The sequence below is a fragment of the Notolepis coatsorum genome, assembly GCF_963971535.1.
Source record: "Notolepis coatsorum genome assembly, chromosome: 2".
Lineage (NCBI taxonomy): Eukaryota > Metazoa > Chordata > Actinopteri > Aulopiformes > Paralepididae > Notolepis > Notolepis coatsorum.
The window spans coordinates 161,846,576-161,866,543 of NC_140166.1; the positions used below are offsets into that span (position 1 = coordinate 161,846,576).

A 19,968-nucleotide genomic window follows, 5' to 3' on the forward strand; every position below is an offset into this window, starting at 1 on the left:
CAGTCTAACACTCTACCAGTAGGTGGCGCTCATTCAAACAACCTCACCTGAAGCTCTGCCCGTCTGACGAGCAACCATGAACTATGGAACAGTGTGTGTGTGTGTGTGTGTGTGTGTGTGTGTGTGTGTGTGTGTGTGTGTGTGTGTGTGTGTGTGTGTGTGAGAGAGTGGGTGTGTGTGTGTGTGTGTGTGTGTGTGTGTCTCACCGTGTGAGCTTGGTTCCTATCTGCTGGCGGGACTCCAGCCTCTCCTGGTCGGACTGCTTGGGCAGGATGTTCTTGTCCTCTAGGTCTGTCTTGGTTGGACGGTTGCTCAGCTTGATGGCCAGAGAGTCTTTGCGCAGCACCTTCATAGCCAGTGAGCCTGGAGACGCAGGACGCAGGACTCACTCAGGGGAAACCACTCGACTTCATTGGCCAGTTTACATGAGGACATCGTCTGATTGGTCTGACTGTATTATCTCCACTAGATCGGTGGTTCTCAACCAATCAACGCGTGACCCTAAAAGAAGGAACGTCACCCTTTTCAGGCTATTTCCCTTGATTAATAATTTGGGGAGGGCTTTAGGTTTAACCCTTTGTCATGTGGCAGTGAAAGGGTTAACCTGTATTGTCGCAGTGAAAGGGTTAACCCTTTGGTAGTGTGGTAGTGAAAGGGTTAAAATATTATTTAAAAAAAAAAAAAAAAAAATGTGTACCAAAGATTTTTTAAATGATGATGTGTGTGTATCTTTTGTGACCCGCAAAAAAATCATCAGTATCAGACTTGTTTTCATGCAGCTTTCCATGTGGAGTTATAGCGTTTTAGTCACATCCACACTGCCACCCGTTGTTGACGTCAAGTACGCTCCAAAGGGACGCAGGACACCCGGCTCTGCCCTCTTTTACGCATATTTAAACACTTATTTAAAAACCCTTTCACTACCACACTACAGGTTAACCCTTTACTATCACACTACAGACGGTTCGTGTGATAGTAAAGGGTTAACCTTCTGTGGTGTGGTTGTGAAAGGGTTAACCATTTGCCGTGTGGCAGTGAAAGGGTTCACATTCTGTATTGTCGCAGTGAAAGGGTTAACCATGTGGTAGTGCAAGGGTTAAAAGCAAGTATACAGAGACCCTAACAGTGCTTCCTACAGGTTACTTGTAGGGCCGGGCAATCCATAGATTTTCTTGACGGCTTCCCACGATCACAACACTCGAGATAAAACGATTAAATGTACCCGCATGCCGTGTTGTGAACGCAGCACCCCCTTCCTTCACAGCAGTAGTTTCAGCTCATGTTGGGAGACACTGGGCGTTTCTCCAGTTATTTTTAAATGTCTATGGTACGTTGTAGAAGATGACAGAAAGGCAGCCAATGAGTAATCGTGTTTAATGAGCGTGATTTTAATATCAAGCATAACGGAGCAGCCCTAGTTACTTGTACGTTACTCGCTGCGGCTCATGGTGGCGGTGAAGCCGGTGTGGGGAAGATAAATAGTCATGAAGTGGAAAGAACTTACTACACGCAACACGAGAACCTTTTAACATGTGAAACTGTATGGGTTTGGTCAATGTATTCCTGGTGGCGTGGAGGTTTGACACCTCGCTGGCCGGCACCATCAGAAAATGAAGGTACGTGTGGAGAACAGCGATTAGAACGTTTTCACAGACATATGGTGACACCACGCTCGGCCGAGCCAGGCAGCCGCAGAGGAGGGCACTAATGGTGTTGCTTACTTTCCAGTCAATTCCTCTCATTTCATAACCAGGCCATAAAGACCCGAGTTTGTATAAATAGTTCATAAACATAATGGCCCCGCGATCAATAATTCACAGCTGTGGTTATGATGAGCCACGGCTCCGAGTGCTTCTCCAAGGCAGTCGCAGAGGCAGGTGTGTGACTTTTGTGTGTCTGTATACCGTCGCACACAAACACACATTCGTACGCACATGCACACGCACACACATGCGTATTGTGATGTGACACGGTGCAAAAATTCACACTGCTGGACCATTGCAGGCCTTTGATTGGACACCGTTGAGTCAACACGCTCATCTTAGCGAGGTGAGCTAATGGAATGCTGCACAGCTGCTCTCGATAAAAGGCCCGGGGAAGTGGAAGACCACTCAACACACACACACACATACACACACACACACACGCACACGCACACATTATACTTACCGTAAGTGAAAGTATGGGTACCGTCTCAAAATCATACTCAAGTAAAAGTCAGAGTATCTGGCTAAAAACACAAAAAAAAGTTAAAAAGTTTCTACTTTTATATGTACTTAAGTACTCAAAAGTAAAAGTAAAAACTTTTTTTTCTGACTGTCTATTCTTCTGATAGCAGGTGTTTAATCAAAGATCCCCGCTTTCTAGTCTTGCACAAGGACCAATCAGCATGGGTATGAGCGGGTTAATTTTCCATTGATGGGGATTTGATTGGCTGTTTTTAAATAAAGAGCGGCCGCAGGATTAATAACGTTAACGTTAGTTCGGCCAGAGAAACAAATATACTAATTAAAATGGTTGGACCTGCAAGATTTAGATTTGTACTCTGTAGGTCTGCATTTTAAATGTAAGGAGTAAAATGTATGTTTTTTTTCTCTCTGAAATGTAATAAGAACTTGTAAAAGTACAAGTATACAAACCTAATAATACTTGAGTAAAGTACAAATCCCCCAAAACACTACTTAAGTATTGTAACGAAGTACAATTACTCAAGTACTTTACACCCGACACACACGCACACATACACACACTTACGGAAAAAAGGCACCTTACTTGTAAACAGAGTGTCGTCGTCATCTTCCTCGTCGTCATCCTCCTCCTCATCTTCCTCTTCATCCTCCTCCTCGTCCTCCTCCTCTGCACCGGGCAGGTCCTCGTAGTCCGCCCCGCTGGGCATGTTCTCCTTATTGTCATTGCACTCTGTCATCGCCGTGGGAACGCTGTGCATCATGGAGCTGGGGGTCAAAGGGTCAGAGGTCAGAGAGATGATGTGTTCAACGTTCCGTGAGGTGGGTTTAGGGACGCAGGAGGTAAAATAACAAGGGGGTGAGTGTCTAGTAGCTAGGTAGAGCTAACCGTGTGATTCCTTTGTGTGTGTAGCTTACCGACTGCAGTCTCTAGAACAGTGGTTCTCAAACCTTCTCACGTCAAGGACCCAAATAGATCCACACTCCACCATAATCACACGGCGAACATTTTGCTCTTATGTCATGCTCAGGTTGGGTTCCATTCCAGGGGGGGGGGGGGGGGGGGGCAGGGTGAAAAAGGAACCCACACCAGAGTATGACATGAGAGCAAAATAGCCATTGTGTGTGAGGCCACATTTTGTCCAAGGGCGAGACGTTTTTGTTGTTAAAATAAGATTTAGTCTTGAATTCCAAAACTACTGTATCTGTAACTGTGGGTGGGAGAATAACAGTAGAGTGAAAACTGTGATCTGAATAATCATGGGTATACATTATCTCATTAGACTTCTCATGAACAAAATAATAATGAAATTAAACTATTCCTGTTTTTGCTGGGGACCCCCTGGAAACCCATTAACTGCCACACTACAGAATGTTAACCCTTTACTATCACACTACCGACGGTAAGTGATAGTAAAGGGTTAACCTTCTGTAGTGTGGCAGTGAAAGGGTTAACCTGCTGTTGTGTGGCAGTGAAAGGGTTAACATTTTGTGTATTGTCGCAGTGAAAGGGTTAACCATTTGGTAGTGCAGCAGTGAAAGGGTTAAGGATCCCTGGAAACCCCTTAAGGATAGCTGGAAACCCATTTTGAGGAACCACTATTCTTTTTTTGATCTACTTTTTCTCCCCATTTTTCTATTTTTTTCTCCTATCCCAATTTCGTATTATCCAATTCTACCCTCCCCTGTCTCGAACGTTGTTAGACCATGCCTCCCACTGGTCGGCTGCAATGTGGACCAAGCCTTGCATCACGTGTCCCCTCCGGTACATGTGGAGGCAGCTGTCGCATCTTTTCACCTGTACAGCGCGATCTCTCAGCGGCGAGGAGTAACGCGTGGAAGGCTCACGCTGCCCCCGTTGCTTCCCGATTCTGCTGTACAGGCGCACCAACCGACCTGTAGGAGTCACTGTCCACAACGTCCAATCCCCACCCACCGGCTTTCCCACCCCCTAATACTGCCAATTGTATTAGTATGAACGACCAGCCAAGCCGGAAGCAACGCCGAGAGCTGGGCTCGAACCCAGCATCTCCTGCGTTAGTGGCGAGCGCCTTGCCCACTGCGCCACTTAGCCGCCCGAGGAACCACTATTCTAATGGAGTGAACATGTTGGTGAATAACACAGCACCAAACATAAAGGAGATGTTGATGATAATAAGAAGCCTCTTCTATTGACCACTCACTAACCAAGCCCCAACTTAGGACGTTGGAAAGGTTTTAACCGTGTTTTGTTTTTGTTTTTTTCAATTCCGCAATTCCGGTCGACGGGAATGGAACAACGCGTGCATTAACCATTCCATTCATTAAATTAGACGTAGTATAATAGACAATTTCAACTAGGCGACAAAAACAAACACAAGCACAGACCCTGGAAAGAAAGAGACCCAAACCGCTCGGCATAAGCCATAACGCCGTTGGAATTTGGAATGCAACAGAGAAAATACCATCCATTGTCTTACGCAGGCGAGGCAGCGAGTGGTAAGCCTGGTGGTTCACGCCAAGAACAGAAATTCAACATCAAAAGACATTTTAAATCCTTTTTTTTGTGTGCCATTTCTCTTCTCATTCCTAAACAGAAAACGTCTCCACAATATGCGATAGTTTGAGCCAATATCATGCTGTAGTTTAGGAGCTAAATTGTCCATGTTGTGGTAAGACCTCTACTCTCACGCAGGCACGCTTTGTTTGGGCTAGTTTTTTTTCGCTTTGAGTTCCACACTCCATCATCCTCTTATGTCTTATCATCTTATGATCCCTGTGGGATCACATCCATCTCCTCCGTTACGCTGACGATGCCAACGTATGTCCTCGTAATATAATCATGACATAATCCGGCAATTCTAGTAGAACGGACTACATTTCATTTCCTGTCAGTTGTTGACATTAGTAAACACTGCAACGGCAAATCAATAGTCTTAGCCGTTTCCTAACGACACATCAAACATTCCACTGAAAGAGTCTACGGTGAGAATAAATAACAGTTTGAAAGCATGCGTTTGCAATCCTGAGAGGAGGTGATCAATACGATACAATCTTGAACTTTCCCTTTAAGGAGGTAAATGAGTTCACCGGTTCAGGCCCAATCAATCAAGTCGGTCAATGTCACCTCAGTAAATCCCTCTTCTTGGAAGAAACCATGACTAAGGCTGGGGGATGGGGATGGGGTCACATTGGTATCCTGTTTATCTCTCGCATTAGCCAAAGCCATGACACACAGGCTGACTCAACCACTTTGAACCTCTAGGGAAGAGTGGGGGTCAGGTGGTGGTGGGGGTTGTTTTGATTCCTTCCAAAAGAACAAACCACTCGAAGGAGCACCGCAGAGAGCAGGGATGTGCGCCAAAGAACACAAGATATAACAGCCCTCCATTATACGGGGGTGGGATGCAGGGAAGTTACCAATCCATCGCTTTTACCGAGCAGTATAATAGACTCAGTTTGGGGTCCCTGAAAAAAAAGGATTGACATAGAATACATTTGTCTCAATCTAACGTGTTTCGATGTGTCACGTTGTTTTTATTTCTAGCATGTTTCATGTTTTTTGTTGAAAATTCTACGAAGCCTATATACCCCATTGTAGCCTAGTATCGGTATTAGTACATCATAAAGGAGTTGAATTTTTTTTATAAAAACTTTGCCTGCAGCAGAGATCATCAATCAGACTGACTGACGGATGAGGGATTGGGGGTGTGTCTAGGGCATGTCAATCAATCAGAGAGCGGGAGGGTCAATAAACACAGCATTCTCCATGTGTGTGTGTGTGATGATGTGTCTGGAGGCTGATGGACTGTCTGTGGCTGAATGTGAAAATGCTGTGATGTGCCGATTCAGAGGTGGGAGGCTCCCAGCATGCATTTCAGCAGAGACCTTGAGAGTAGAATTAGGAATAGGTACCAGAGGACTGAGAGTAGTAGAAAAAAATACAGAATTAACACCATTGATTCTGATATGAATCTATAATCCACACTAAAAATAACAGCGTAGTCATGAGGCACACACACACACACACACACACACACACACACACACACACACACACACACACACACACACACACACACACACACACACACACACACACACACACACACACACACACACGTGTTCTTAATTTAAGCAGCTTGATTAGAACCTCAAATCAAGAGATTAAGGAAACAGCTTAATAGGATTCTCAACCCAGCCGTGCTCCATCACACTGAGGGGTTTGAGCCAAATGGACTTGGGAGCAGCTTGCATCTATATTCGATCTTATTAAGTTAGGTTATGGCAGTGGTTCTCAAAGTGTGGGGCGCAGTGGCCTGACGGGGGGGGGTAGTGGCATGACAGGGGGGGGGGGGGCAGTGGCATGACAGGTGGGGGGGGGGGGGGGGGGTAGTGGCATGACAGGGGGGGGGCAGTGGCATGACAGGTGGGGGGGGGCGCAGTGGCCTGACAGGGGGGGGCAGTGGCATGACAGGGGGGGGGGGGGGGGGTAGTGGCATGACAGGGGGGGGGGGGGGGGGGTAGTGGCATGACAGGGGGGGGGGGCGCAGTGGCATGACAGGGGGGGGGGGGCGCAGTGGCATGACAGGGGGGGGTAGTGGCATGACAGGGGGGGGGGTAGTGGCATGACAGGGGGGGGGGGTAGTGGCATGACAGGGGGGGGGGCGCAGTGGCATGACAGGGGGGGGGGGGGGCGCAGTGGCATGACAGGGGGGGGGGGGCAGTGGCATAGAATAGACAGCGTGGATAGAATAGATGCAGCGTGTATAGAATAGACAGTGCGGATAGAATTCTGTAATAGGTCTCCAAAGATGCACGTACGCAATGAAAAATACTATCAAATTGACATGCATAACTCATGATGATTCGTAACTGTTAAGCTTTCTCTAGGCCTTTGAAAATGTAGGGCAGACCTGGTTGGTAACAGGCAGCCGATAGGAGAGGGTAAGTGTCAGTAGGTGAACAGAACAGAGAAATATTTGACAGGGACAAAAAGGAAGACAAGTGATGCTTCAAGTGTGATGGTAACTAAAAAAAACTAAACCAAGTCAAGAAAATAGACAAAGCTTATCTCGCTCTTGGCAAGATGTCTCTCTATTTAAAAAAAGAAAAGAAAAAAAAGCACAGTCTGAGTGTTTATTGAACTGTATTGTTATGTAGGTTATTGTTCTAACAAAGGGATTGCACATTACATAATTTCTTTCCTCAGTTTTTGGTTATTGTCACTGATGTAGAATGCTATTAAGTGGTTGCACAATTTGAAACCTCATGATATTGATGTTATTTCAATACATTTAAACTTGGGACCATTTCATGACTATTTTGTTGGGGCCCAAAAGATGTTGGGCCACCAAAGAGGGGCCTGACAGAAAAGGTTTGAGAACCACTGAATTAAGGGGTATATGAGCCAAAGGGCATTGGGAGCAGCTTGGATATAAAGTATCTATATTCATTCTTATTAAGTTAATTAAGGGGTATGCAGTGGACCACTAGAGCAAAACTGCCACAACTATGAGTGAGAATAACATATGCAGTATATCATCATTTAGCCCAGAAATATAATCCTGCTCGTAAACAGAAATTTAAATAAAATGTTGCGATCGATTTTTCAAGGCATGGAAAAAAATGACACGGCAGAATGGATTTGTTTTGAAGAAACAAGAAGAGGATAAACAGCCCCTGGTAAACAGTGAACGTGGAGTTATTTTTGTTGATAAAGCGAGTTTTGTTTAGAAAGGCTTGCTGTAATGGGGTTCAGCAGAACTCCTGTGGCTACAATCCAGTGGCACAGAGTACAAGGTAGAGGCTACCGGCGGCCTTGTTGTGGGCTCATCAAGGTCTGGTCAATGTATTGAAAATTGTGATGGATCACGGTTTATGTGGGTTTTATTTTAGTTTATTCTAAGGTGCTTTGGCTTTATTTCGTCTTTCTGTGAGGGACAGCTGTCAATCACTGGCCTCTGCAGTTAATTGCCATGTGGCATGGCAGGTGTGTGGGCTTGATTGCCACCTGATTGGTGTCAGGTGTGCAGTGCCATTTCATGTGTGTCCATTTCATGTTTTTCCCTCAACAGTAGAGGAGTGTCCCAAGCTCATGCTTCTAGGGTTTTCTCTGTCTCTAGTGCTCTTGTTGTTTTCAACTGCTAGGCTGTGGTGGTTATTTTGGGATTTTTACCCAGTTATTTTATACTGGTGTTTTGTGTTTCCTACCGTTTCTTTTTATTTATTTTATTCTTGTATTTCCCCCCCACCCTCTCTCATCGCTCAGCGATTCCAGTGGTTACTTTAAGATTCCCCTTTTTGTGTGTGTCTGTGTGTGTGTCCTACACCCCCCCCCCCCCAATCCTGACAGAAAATGATATATTGATGTTGAAATAATAACTTATTTTTTTTCTTTACAACCTGGACTGAAACCAAATCTGAAGCTGAGGTAGAAACAAAACGGGTACACAAAGTGTCATCGATGTGAAACAAAGCGCTGTGGGGTCACGACCCCAGCGTGGGAGTCACGCTGCCCTAACCCACCACCACTGGCACCAGTATCACCGGAGAAAAGGGTCTAAATGCACGTCAGCCTCCCGCTCTGTCCCTCACCTCTCGAACCTCTGCATGGTGAGCGCCAGGGTCTTATTGAGTTCCTCGATGATGCGGCTTGGGGGGTGGAGGGGGGAGGGGGAGGTCCCGTACTGCAGGGAATGGCCCCCCAGGGAGCCGTGGCCGGAAGGAGGGCACTTCTGGAAGCTGAGGGGCGAGGGCTCCATGCCCCCCGCAGGCACACAGATCATCAGCTTCTTGAGAGGTAGAGGAGGAGACAGCTTCCCCGACATACAGGGCAGCTTCACCGGACCGCCGGCTGCACAGAGGATAATAATGAATAATTATGGTTCTTAGGGGTGGGGGGGGGGGAATACATACAGAAATATATTGCAATATTTTTAGCGAGTCAATATTATATAGATAGTGATGACTATCGATAATTATATTAAAAAAAATTATTATTACACTTTTTTTTGCTTGACAATCCCATTTTACTGCAATAATTTTTTTTGGAACGAGGTGAACAGACTCAATATAACAGATGCTATTCTTACGTCTGCAATTTATGCATTGTTTTTTTTATTCTGTCAATCTGTGTGCTGATTTTATGCCCATGTTCATTTTATACTATATTATATTTATTGTATTATATATTGTAAAAATGTGTGGATTGAAATGTCTGTAAAGTCTCGACGACATTGAAAATGAGGGTGACCTGACCTCAATTGTCTTTGAGTATAAATAAAGGATGATGATGATGATATTCTATATCTACATAATACATCTATATCTATATGTAGATATTTCTATTGCAGATGTTAACAAGAGTTTTCCATTGGGGACATCATTTGCAGTTGAAAAAAAGGTAATAAATCACAATATCGTGATATTACAATATTGCAACCTGAATATCGTGATAATATCGTATCATGGGGCCTCTGGTGATTCCGAAATCCCACCCCTAACAGTTATTGTTTATTTCTATTAGGAAAAATACATTTTGTGAATAAGACGTTTCTGCAGGACACTGATAATAATAATAACAATAACAATAATAATAATAATAATAATAATAAACTTTATTTGTATAGCACCTTTCATACAGAGACTGCAGCTCAAAGTGCTTCACAACAGAAAAAAATTAGCACATAAAGTGCAGACATACATAAAATCACAGTTTTTAACATCCCAACAGGCCACCTTGTTTATGGTTTGATTCAGTTTTAAATAGACAATAATAAAAAGAGTAAGATAAAATAGACAGATAAAATAGTGCAATGCAATAAAATAGTAATATAGAATGTTATACACTGATGTTCTACATCCACACGTGGTGAACACGCACACAGTAAATGCACATAAACACCCACCGGTCATGTGGTTGGGCAGCCTGTGTAAGGGTTTGGGTGCCAGCGCTGGGGGCTTCTTGTGGAGCGCTGGAGGCCTGGTGAGTGACGACGTTTCCGCTCCGTCTCCTGGATGCAGAGTGGACTTCTTAGTGGGAGGAGCCTGACCGGGCTTCTGGGCGTGGTCCTGTGGTTGACATGCCCCCTCGACGGGCATCTGGGACTCCACCGGACCTGGGGGAGAAAATCAACCCGTTGGGAGCTCAGTCACGCTGCATTAAAAAAGGGGAATACCGCTTACTTTTAAGATTTCATGCTTGTCTTGGTTGACTGTATCAACATTTGTGAACCTCTCTGCCAAAGCCAGAAACCAGAGAACTAATAGTCAAATCTATGATGAAAACCTGAAGCTACTCCAGATGAATGGCAGACTCATTTTGTGACGTCATCAAGATGTAAAACCTGAAGTAGGGCTGGGCGATATGGCAAAAAATCATATCGTGATAACGATATGATAATGTTATATCATTCGATATCGATAATTATCGAAATTGTTATAAGTAAAAACATTTTTATTTTTTATTTTTTTTAAACAACAGATGTATGTTTATTTTGCAGCAATTCTTTGTCGTTGCCGCCATCTTTAGTGTTACATCCCCTCACACTCCAGTTCTCAGGCTGCAGCTGGTTTAAAAGCGAAAGTAAACCGGCTTCTCTGCTGGCTGTGGCTCCAGGGGAGTTGAACAGTTCTGGCTCTGCTAGTTTCTTTTCTATCTTTTGGCGCTTTTTTGGTGGACAAACCACCGCACATGTGCACCGTGACTCGTGACTGGAGTCTAGCTCTGCTAGCACACATAGCCTACTGTGTACAGACGGTTTCAAACTGTATTTTAAATTAGAAAGCAAACAAAATAAATGGACAAGATAAAAAGAAATCTCAATTTGGTCAGTATTGTCATTTGGACAAGCAAAGCCATTACTTTAAGTTGCAGGCAAGAAAGACAAGTCTGTCCACTGTCTCTGGTTTTAAAACTGCCCTGTTGCAGGTGACAAAAATAAATAATTTTCGATATTTTCTTTTTTGATATCGATTATTAAAATATATCGTTATCGTTATATCGCCCAGCCCTAACCTGAAGCTACTCCAGATAAATGGCAGACTCATTTTGTGAACCCACAGGACATCTTTACGCACCAAATGAGATTTTTGTATTATTATTTATTCGTACATGGAATTGTTACAGTCCAACAGTGTCTTCCATGGCCGAAAGGAACAGGAAGAAGAAAGCTCTTATTGTACCTGCCCCTACACACATACAGTACACTGATAGACTGTTCATAGCGCAATGTTTACCAAACAAAATGTACATACTTATTTTGCAGAAATCAACACAATTAAATGCACATAAATAAATACATTTTGTGTATCTATTAGTTAAATTGCATATTTACTGAGGTTCATTCATTTACACACACACACACACACACACACACACACACACACACACACACACACACACACACACACACACACACACACACACACACACACACACACACACACACACACACACACACACACACACACACACACACACACACACACACACACACACACACACACACACACACACACACACACACACACACACACACATATATCTCATCACTATATATTTATAGTCAGTGATGGGAATAACAGCGTTAGTTTTTTCAGTAACGAGTAATCTAATGGATTACTCTTCCAATCTTAATAACGTCATTACCGTTACTGCCAAAAAATGCGGCGCGTTACTATGATTGAACCTGTTTCTTTCATCAGACAGATCTCTGCGCCGAGAGGCATACTGTTCTTCCTGGTTAGTGGGCAGTGCGCGATTGGCTGAGGTTGAGTAAAATGACATGGTAAGCCAATCAGAGGTAGAGGTGGGCGGGTGTCTAAAACATCCAGAGTCTGACACACAGCGTGACAACACAAGCGACTCAGTCAGCGTGAGACCGCGGGTCCGTGTAGTGTACGTTTTGATAGTTTGTTTGGCGAGCCCAAATAATCCAAAACGAATCCAACGAACAACACAAGCGAGCAGTCAACAACAGACCGCGGGTCCATGAGCGTTTTTTGTTCACTCTTGTTGTGTTGCAGTGCAGGACACTGCAGTAGTGGAGGCTCTACTGCTGACAGCCTTATCAACATAGTGCTGCACTTTCTGGTTTAATAGCACAGTCTGGTGCTCAGAGATATATATTAGATATATTAGTATCTAGTTACTAATTTGATCTAATTAGTTTAGATGATTAGATTAGATTCTTATATCTGTATGTTGTGTATGTCATAAATGTCATGAATTGAAAATAGGGGGCCCTGATGTAAACAAGACGAAAGTGTTTCTCTGGTCTGCATCCCCTTAACAATTGTGTGTATTAAGCTGTACTGTACTGTACCCATTCTGCAATCTGTTAATTAAAATGTTCAATCAATCAGTATATATTTGTTATTTATTTTTGGTATAGTGCTTAACAAGCATAATTTAATGTTGCCCAGTTGTGGCCTGTTGAGGGGCAATACATATCAAAAGTTCCAAAACATCTATTGTGTTTGTATTTGTATGATCCACTATAATAGTAATTATAATATCTACATACATGGCATTTGATTGGAGGCTAGTCTCACTTTGTCCCACAGCAACATCAAAATAGTTTAGATTTGTGTATGTTGTTTATGTAAAAAAAATCTTGAAAGTAACACAATAGTTACTTTCTGGAGTAACTAGTTACTTTTATAATTTGTAACTGAGTAAGTAATTTAGTTAAATTTTGGAATAACTAGTAACTGTAACTAGTTACTTTTTAAAAGTAACTTGCCCAACACTGTTTATAGTACACGGTGCTATTATACCATGTATTATTCTATATTATTACTTCTATATACTATACTATTATACTATATCATTGTATTATTTAAATGTTATTATACTATAACTAAATCATACTATATACTATATAGTATACTATATTATACTAGACTATATTATATTGGTATACAGTATTATACAATATCATTTTATATATATTGTTAGAGCCAAATGTATGATTTTGTTTACTTTGTAAACAGTTGTATAGGTCTATAGTCTATATTTCATACATAGCCGATAGAAGCACTTAAAATGCCATAATCTATATAATCACTGTTAGAGCCAAATGTATGGTTTTGAAATTATTATTATTATTATTATTATTATTATTATTATTATTATTATTATTATTATTATTATTATTATTATTATTATTATTATTATTGGTATGAATGAAGTCATGACTTATATATATATAGGGGAGACACTCCAAGCTGTGCTTGAATGCACAGACTGGAGTGTATTCCGTGATAACACAGCCAATATTAACGAATACACTGAAACGGTGCTTGACTTTGTCTGTACTCTGGTAGAAGAAACAATCCCCTCTACCACAATTAGAATATACCCAAATCAAAAGCCCTGGGTAGATAAATCCGTCCGTGAGGCTCTGAAAGTGTGCACATCAGCCTACAACACCGGGCTGGTGACAGGCAACATGGAAGAACACAAGACGGCAAGATACAACGTCAGGAGAGCAGTAACAGAGGCAAAACGGCGTTACAGGGATAAAGTTGAACTTCAGTTTGAACAGGCTGACTCTAGAGGTATGTGGCAGGGCCTCAGAACAATGACAGACTACAAAGGCACCTCCCTCAAACTGAACAGTGACATCTCCTTAGCAAATGATCTCAATTCCTTCTATGCGAGGTTTGAGGCTGTGAATAACAACACCAGCCTACAAACCACGGCAATGGGGGGGGGGGGGGGGTCTGCTGATGGAGACTCAGTGTTCAGGGTAACAGAGCATGAGGTGAGGCGGGCCTTTAAAAAAGTGAATATCAGGAAGGCAGCAGGACCGGACGGCATCCCCGGCCGCGTCCTAAAAGTCTGTGCCGACCAACTGGCCCCGGTATTCACTGACATCTTCAACCTGTCCTTGGAACAGGCTGTCATCCCCACCTGTCTGAAGAAGTCCACCATCATCCCTGTACCCAAAAAATCTACGCCCGCTTGCCTCAACGACTACCGCCCTGTAGCCCTCACCTCCATAGCCATGAAGTGCTTTGAGAAGCTAGTGAAGGGCTACATCTGTTCCTCCCTCCCCATCAACCTGGACCCCCTGCAATTTGCATATCGCCCCAACAGGTCCACGGAGGATGCCATAGCCCATGTGCTGCACACAGCAGCATCACACCTGGACAAGAGGCAGGGGAACTATGTGAGAATGCTGTTCATCGACTACAGCTCAGCATTCAATACCATAGTCCCCTCCAAACTCATAGCCAAGCTCAGGGACCTGGGCTTGAACTATGACCTCTGCCAGTGGGTCTTGGACTTCCTGACGGGCAGACCCCAGGTGGTAAGAGCAGGCAACTGCACCTCCTCATCCATCACGCTCAACATAGGGGCCCCCCAGGGCTGTGTTCTGAGCCCCCTCCTCTACTCCCTGTACACACATGACTGCGTGGCACAGCGGAACAACAACACAATCATCAAATTTGCTGATGACACAGTAGTGGTGGGCCTGATCTCTGCCAACGACGAGAGGGCCTACCTGGAAGAGGTAGAGAATCTGTCACAGTGGTGTCAGGAGAACTGCCTCTCCCTGAACGTCAGCAAAACAAAAGAGATGATTGTGGACTTCAGGAGGTCGGGGGTCAAGGACTACAGCCCCCTCAGCATCGACGGGGCACCGGTTGAGAGAGTGAACAGTTTCAAGTACCTCGGAGCCCACATATCCGAGGACTTGACATGGACCACACACATTGACAGTGTTGTGAAGAAGGCACGACAACGCCTCTACTTCCTCAGGTGCCTAAGGAAGTTCCAAGTCAGTCAGAAGATCCTTAGGAACTTCTACTCATGTACAATAGAGAGCATCCTGACTGGCAACATCACCTCCTGGTTTGGGAATAGCACTGCACAAGACCGTAGCAGACTACAAAGAGTGACACGTTCAGCCGAACGCACAATTGGAGGGGGGCTTCCCACCCTCCAGAACATTTACAACAAGCGGTGCAGGGGGAAGGCTAAGAGAATCATCAAGGACTCCAGCCACCCGAACAACTGCCTCTTTGAACTGCTGCGGTCAGGCAAGCGATACCGGAGTCTTAAGGCGAGCAGAGAAAGACTCAGAAGAAGCTTCTATCCCCAGGCCATCAGGCTGCTAAACGAACAATAAACACTATGCAACAACCATCAAATGCACACAGCACACACACCCACACGCACACACTCACTTAAACAAACAACACACTGCAGCACCCACTCTCCACACTTTAGATCACACAAACACACTTTATATTTATTGACAAAGGATTTGCACTACAACTCGTACACCTACTGTAAATTGTACCTAAATTGCACCTCATCCCATTTCTGCCTTGCACTATATAGTATTGTATATTAGTACACTGCATAGTATTGTATATTATATGGTAACTCAGTTACGTCTATTCTGCATCGAACATTGTACATATGTCTATACTGAACACTGACCTCATTTTTTTTTACTTCTAATTTACATGCTATACTATGTTATTTTATTTCATACTTATCTTGTCTTGCACAGTCTCTGGAGCGTAACAGTAAGAAGCATTTTGTATAAAAGTATTCTGTACTTCTGTATGACAACTATTAAAGAAACTTGAAACTATATAAATAATGGGTTTTTGTGATCATGTATTGTTGTAATTATTATATTTTTGATGAGCTAATTATGGAGATGCCAATTGGGATGCATGTGGCTAATTTGGGGAAACAGGCATCAGGTGTTTAAAATGGGCTGGCCGTCACACAGCCAGTGTTCTAAGAATGTTTGGTACGTGGCGACACGTTTTTTTTTTACCGCTGCAGAGCAGCCTATGTTTTTGATTTATTTATTCTACAATATGATTTCGCCGTCAAATGGTAAGATAAACATTTCCTAAAGTTCATTGTGGGGATTATTGGAATCCGAAGATCTGCAAGGAAAATAAATGTCATATATAAAATCCGATCTCCCGAGTGCTGCTATCTGAGCGCATCAACCAAGCGCATACCAGTAGAACCAGAAGGTGCATTTACGTTGAATAAGGATTGCATCTTTATATATACTGTTATTTTAATATATTATTATTCTATGTTAAGCTGCATACTATATTACTATACTCCTACTAGCCTAAACTGCAATACTATACTAAACTGTGCTATACTGTCTATTTATCAATTTGACAGTGTTACAGCTCTGAATCAGATCATGCATTAGCTACCGTCCTCCTGATCTCCAGGCTCTATGGTGAGTGGTGGCGGTCTGTACCTGATCAGATCATACATCACATTAGCTACCGTCCTCCTGATCTCCAGGCTCTATGGTGAGTGGTGGAGGCCTGTACCTGATCAGATCATACATCACATTAGCTACCCTCCTCCTGATCTCCAGGCTCTATGGTGAGTGGTGGAGGCCTGTACCTGATCAGATCATACATCACATTAGCTACCGTCCTCCTGATCTCCAGGCTCTATGGTGAGTGGTGGAGGCCTGTACCTGATCAGATCATACATCACATGAGCTACCGTCCTCCTGATCTCCAGGCTCTATGGTGAGTGGTGGAGGCCTGTACCTGATCAGATCATACATCACATTAGCTACCGTCCTCCTGATCTCCAGGCTCTATGGTGAGTGGTGGAGGCCTGTACCTGATCAGATCATACATCACATTAGCTACCGTCCTCCTGATCTCCAGGCTCTATGGTGAGTGGTGGCGGTCTGTACCTGATCAGATCATACATCACATTAGCTACCGTCCTCCTGATCTCCAGGCTCTATGGTGAGTGGTGGAGGCCTGTACCTGATCAGATCATACATCACATTAGCTACCCTCCTCCTGATCTCCAGGCTCTATGGTGAGTGGTGGAGGCCTGTACCTGATCAGATCATACATCACATTAGCTACCGTCCTCCTGATCTCCAGGCTCTATGGTGAGTGGTGGAGGCCTGTACCTGATCAGATCATACATCACATGAGCTACCGTCCTCCTGATCTCCAGGCTCTATGGTGAGTGGTGGAGGCCTGTACCTGATCAGATCATACATCACATTAGCTACCGTCCTCCTGATCTCCAGGCTCTATGGTGAGTGGTGGAGGCCTGTACCTGATCAGATCATACATCACATTAGCTACCGTCCTCCTGATCTCCAGGCTCTATGGTGAGTGGTGGAGGCCTGTACCTGATCAGATCATACATCACATTAGCTACCGTCCTCCTGATCTCCAGGCTCTATGGTGAGTGGTGGAGGCCTGTACCTGATCAGATCATACATCACATTAGCTACCGTCCTCCTGATCTCCAGGCTCTATGGTGAGTGGTGGAGGCCTGTACCTGATCAGATCATACATCACATTAGCTACCGTCCTCCTGATCTCCAGGCTCTATGGTGAGTGGTGGAGGCCTGTACCTGATCAGATCATACATCACATTAGCTACCGTCCTCCTGATCTCCAGGCTCTATGGTGAGTGGTGGAGGCCTGTACCTGATCAGATCATACATCACATTAGCTACCGTCCTCCTGATCTCCAGGCTCTATGGTGAGTGGTGGAGGCCTGTACCTGTGGCTGAAGCTGCTCCCTCCATGAGCTCTGCTCCTTCACATTCTGACAGACCAGAGCCGTTCTCCAACTTAACGTCCTCTCGCATCGCCAGGCCTGACCCCTCTACGATGGAGAGAGAGAGGGGGGGTTAGAGAATAACAATAATAATAAAATATAATAAAATACAGGTAGATCCAAGAATAAATTGGCAGTACATAATATTATGTATAAGGTAGGGATTATTGCATGGCTTCTTTTGGTTATGCAGTACAAGTGAATAGATTAGTTTAAAAATGCATGAAGAAATGTTTTATAAATTGTTCTCTTACAAGATAATGACATGCCATAAAAGTACAACCCATAATAAAACAATATGACTTTAGCTATTATTATCCAACTTTGTAGAATAATTTTGTCTTGAATCTGGAATATTAAAATATTGATTTGTGTTTTGGAATGAAACCCTTCAAGTGTGTAAAAAGCAACTGTTTTACAATAAAAAATTATAAAGACAAACTCTCCACTTTCTGGTCTCTTACCTTTGTCATAGACCTCCTTCAGCACGCCTCTCTTGATCAGCTCCTCTCTGCTCTGCCGCGTGGACATCTTCCTCTCCAACACTGAGGGAGTGTAAAGGACACAGTAAATACATGTGTACATTTGTCTGGTCACCCTGTAATTCCACAGCGTTGCTACTTGTTAGCCAGTTGATCATCTTTATAAGCCGAACGTGCAACCTTGTATATAAACGAGCCGCTCAACTAAGAGGGAGATGTATATGGTTCAACCTAGTCTGGGCGATATGAAAGAAATCTGTATTTTGTATGTCAATCAGGGTTCCCACAGACATTGCAAAATGAAATTCAAGGACTTTCAAGTACTTTCATAAGCACTATTTTTCATTTTAAAAGGGCATTTAAAAGGATACAATTCACTTTTTTTAGAAAAAAAATCTGATCCAATATTTATGGCTTAATTTTAAAACCAATTTCCGACAATTGGTTACATCAATGAATCAATTTCTTGATTCAGAAATGTTTTATCATGGATGAACAAAACGTTCAATGTGAATGGTTGATTTGAATTTCAATTACTTTTTAAGCACCTTGTTAAAAAATGGGCCTTGACTTTTTTCTTCTTTAATCAAGCACTTTAAGCACTTCAAGGACCTTGTGCAAACCCTGATCAATGTATATCACGATATCTGTTCAAGTATGCAAAAATTACAAGATAAATAATCCAATTGTTGTTCATCGCATTGAACTGCATGATAAGTGTGATATTAAACCAACGTTTTTATTGTCAAGTAACATCCCCTCAAATACTAAATATCTAGTTTTGAGAGAGATTTGTGTTAATATGTGGTTGTTGTTGTTATTGGATGATCAGCATATCATAATTTCCTCCTAATATGATAAAACAATAATATTGAATTTATGACCCAATCCTAGCTCAAGCTGCATTCTGTTGGTGTCCAACCAAGATGCTAGATGTCCAAGGTATCTGGTCAGAGAACTGTAACTATGATGAAAGGCCTTTCAGAGCAGAGCTTCATTTATTGATCCTTCTCAATTAATTATAACATTTTAGAGACACTGTAATGCTTAGAATCTCTTCTTTTTTTATATATATATAATTTGCTCCCATTGTGGCAGTATAATTACCAATATAAATAAATGTATCATATCATATCAACCACCCCCACCCCATTACCCTCTCCCATCCATTCACCTTTCGTCTCTCACCTCCAACCCCCCCAAACTATGGCCCCATCTCCTAACTCACCCTCCCCCTTCCTTACCTCGTCCCTCTCACCTGACCCCCCCCCCATATCCAATCCAATTGTCTCCCTCACCTGGACACACACCCTATGACCTATATAAAGACCATAGTTTTCCCCTGTCTCAAGGAGCCCGTTTATGGGACCCCCACGGCCAGGGGTCTCGCCAGGTCTCTTCAGCCAATTCTCCTGGGTTGTAAGCTAATAAACCTGTGTTTAACAAGTCTACACCACTGTCTACATTCATTGATCCGGGAGGATTCTCCCACACCATCACCCCAATTCAAGTCATTATGCCAATTCTCTTCCTGGTCATTGCGCTGCCCTACTGTCTGGGGAGGGTGTATAAACTACCACATGTCTCCTCCGATACATGTGGAGTCACCAGCCGCTTCCTTCCACCAGACAGCTAGGAGTTTCACTGGGAGAGCCTAACCCGCGTGGAGGTTCACGCTAATCTCTCCCAGATCCCCCTCCCCGGCTGAACAAGT

General features: G+C 43.5%; 1 protein-coding gene across 2 annotated transcripts in view; it reads right to left on the reverse strand.

The window, feature by feature from the left end:
• phactr1 (phosphatase and actin regulator 1) overlaps window positions 1-19,968 on the reverse strand; it is a 139,387-nt gene that overhangs the window by 26,663 nt on the left and 92,756 nt on the right. For both annotated transcript variants that reach the window (XM_084337892.1, XM_084337891.1), the window contains exons 3-8: window positions 18,237-18,317; window positions 17,716-17,820; window positions 10,076-10,285; window positions 8,763-9,021; window positions 2,773-2,954; window positions 207-363 (exon numbers count right to left, since the gene is read on the reverse strand). In XM_084337892.1, the coding sequence (XP_084194018.1) occupies window positions 207-363; window positions 2,773-2,954; window positions 8,763-9,021; window positions 10,076-10,285; window positions 17,716-17,820; window positions 18,237-18,317 (994 nt within the window). The remainder of the gene's footprint in view (window positions 1-206; window positions 364-2,772; window positions 2,955-8,762; window positions 9,022-10,075; window positions 10,286-17,715; window positions 17,821-18,236; window positions 18,318-19,968) is intronic.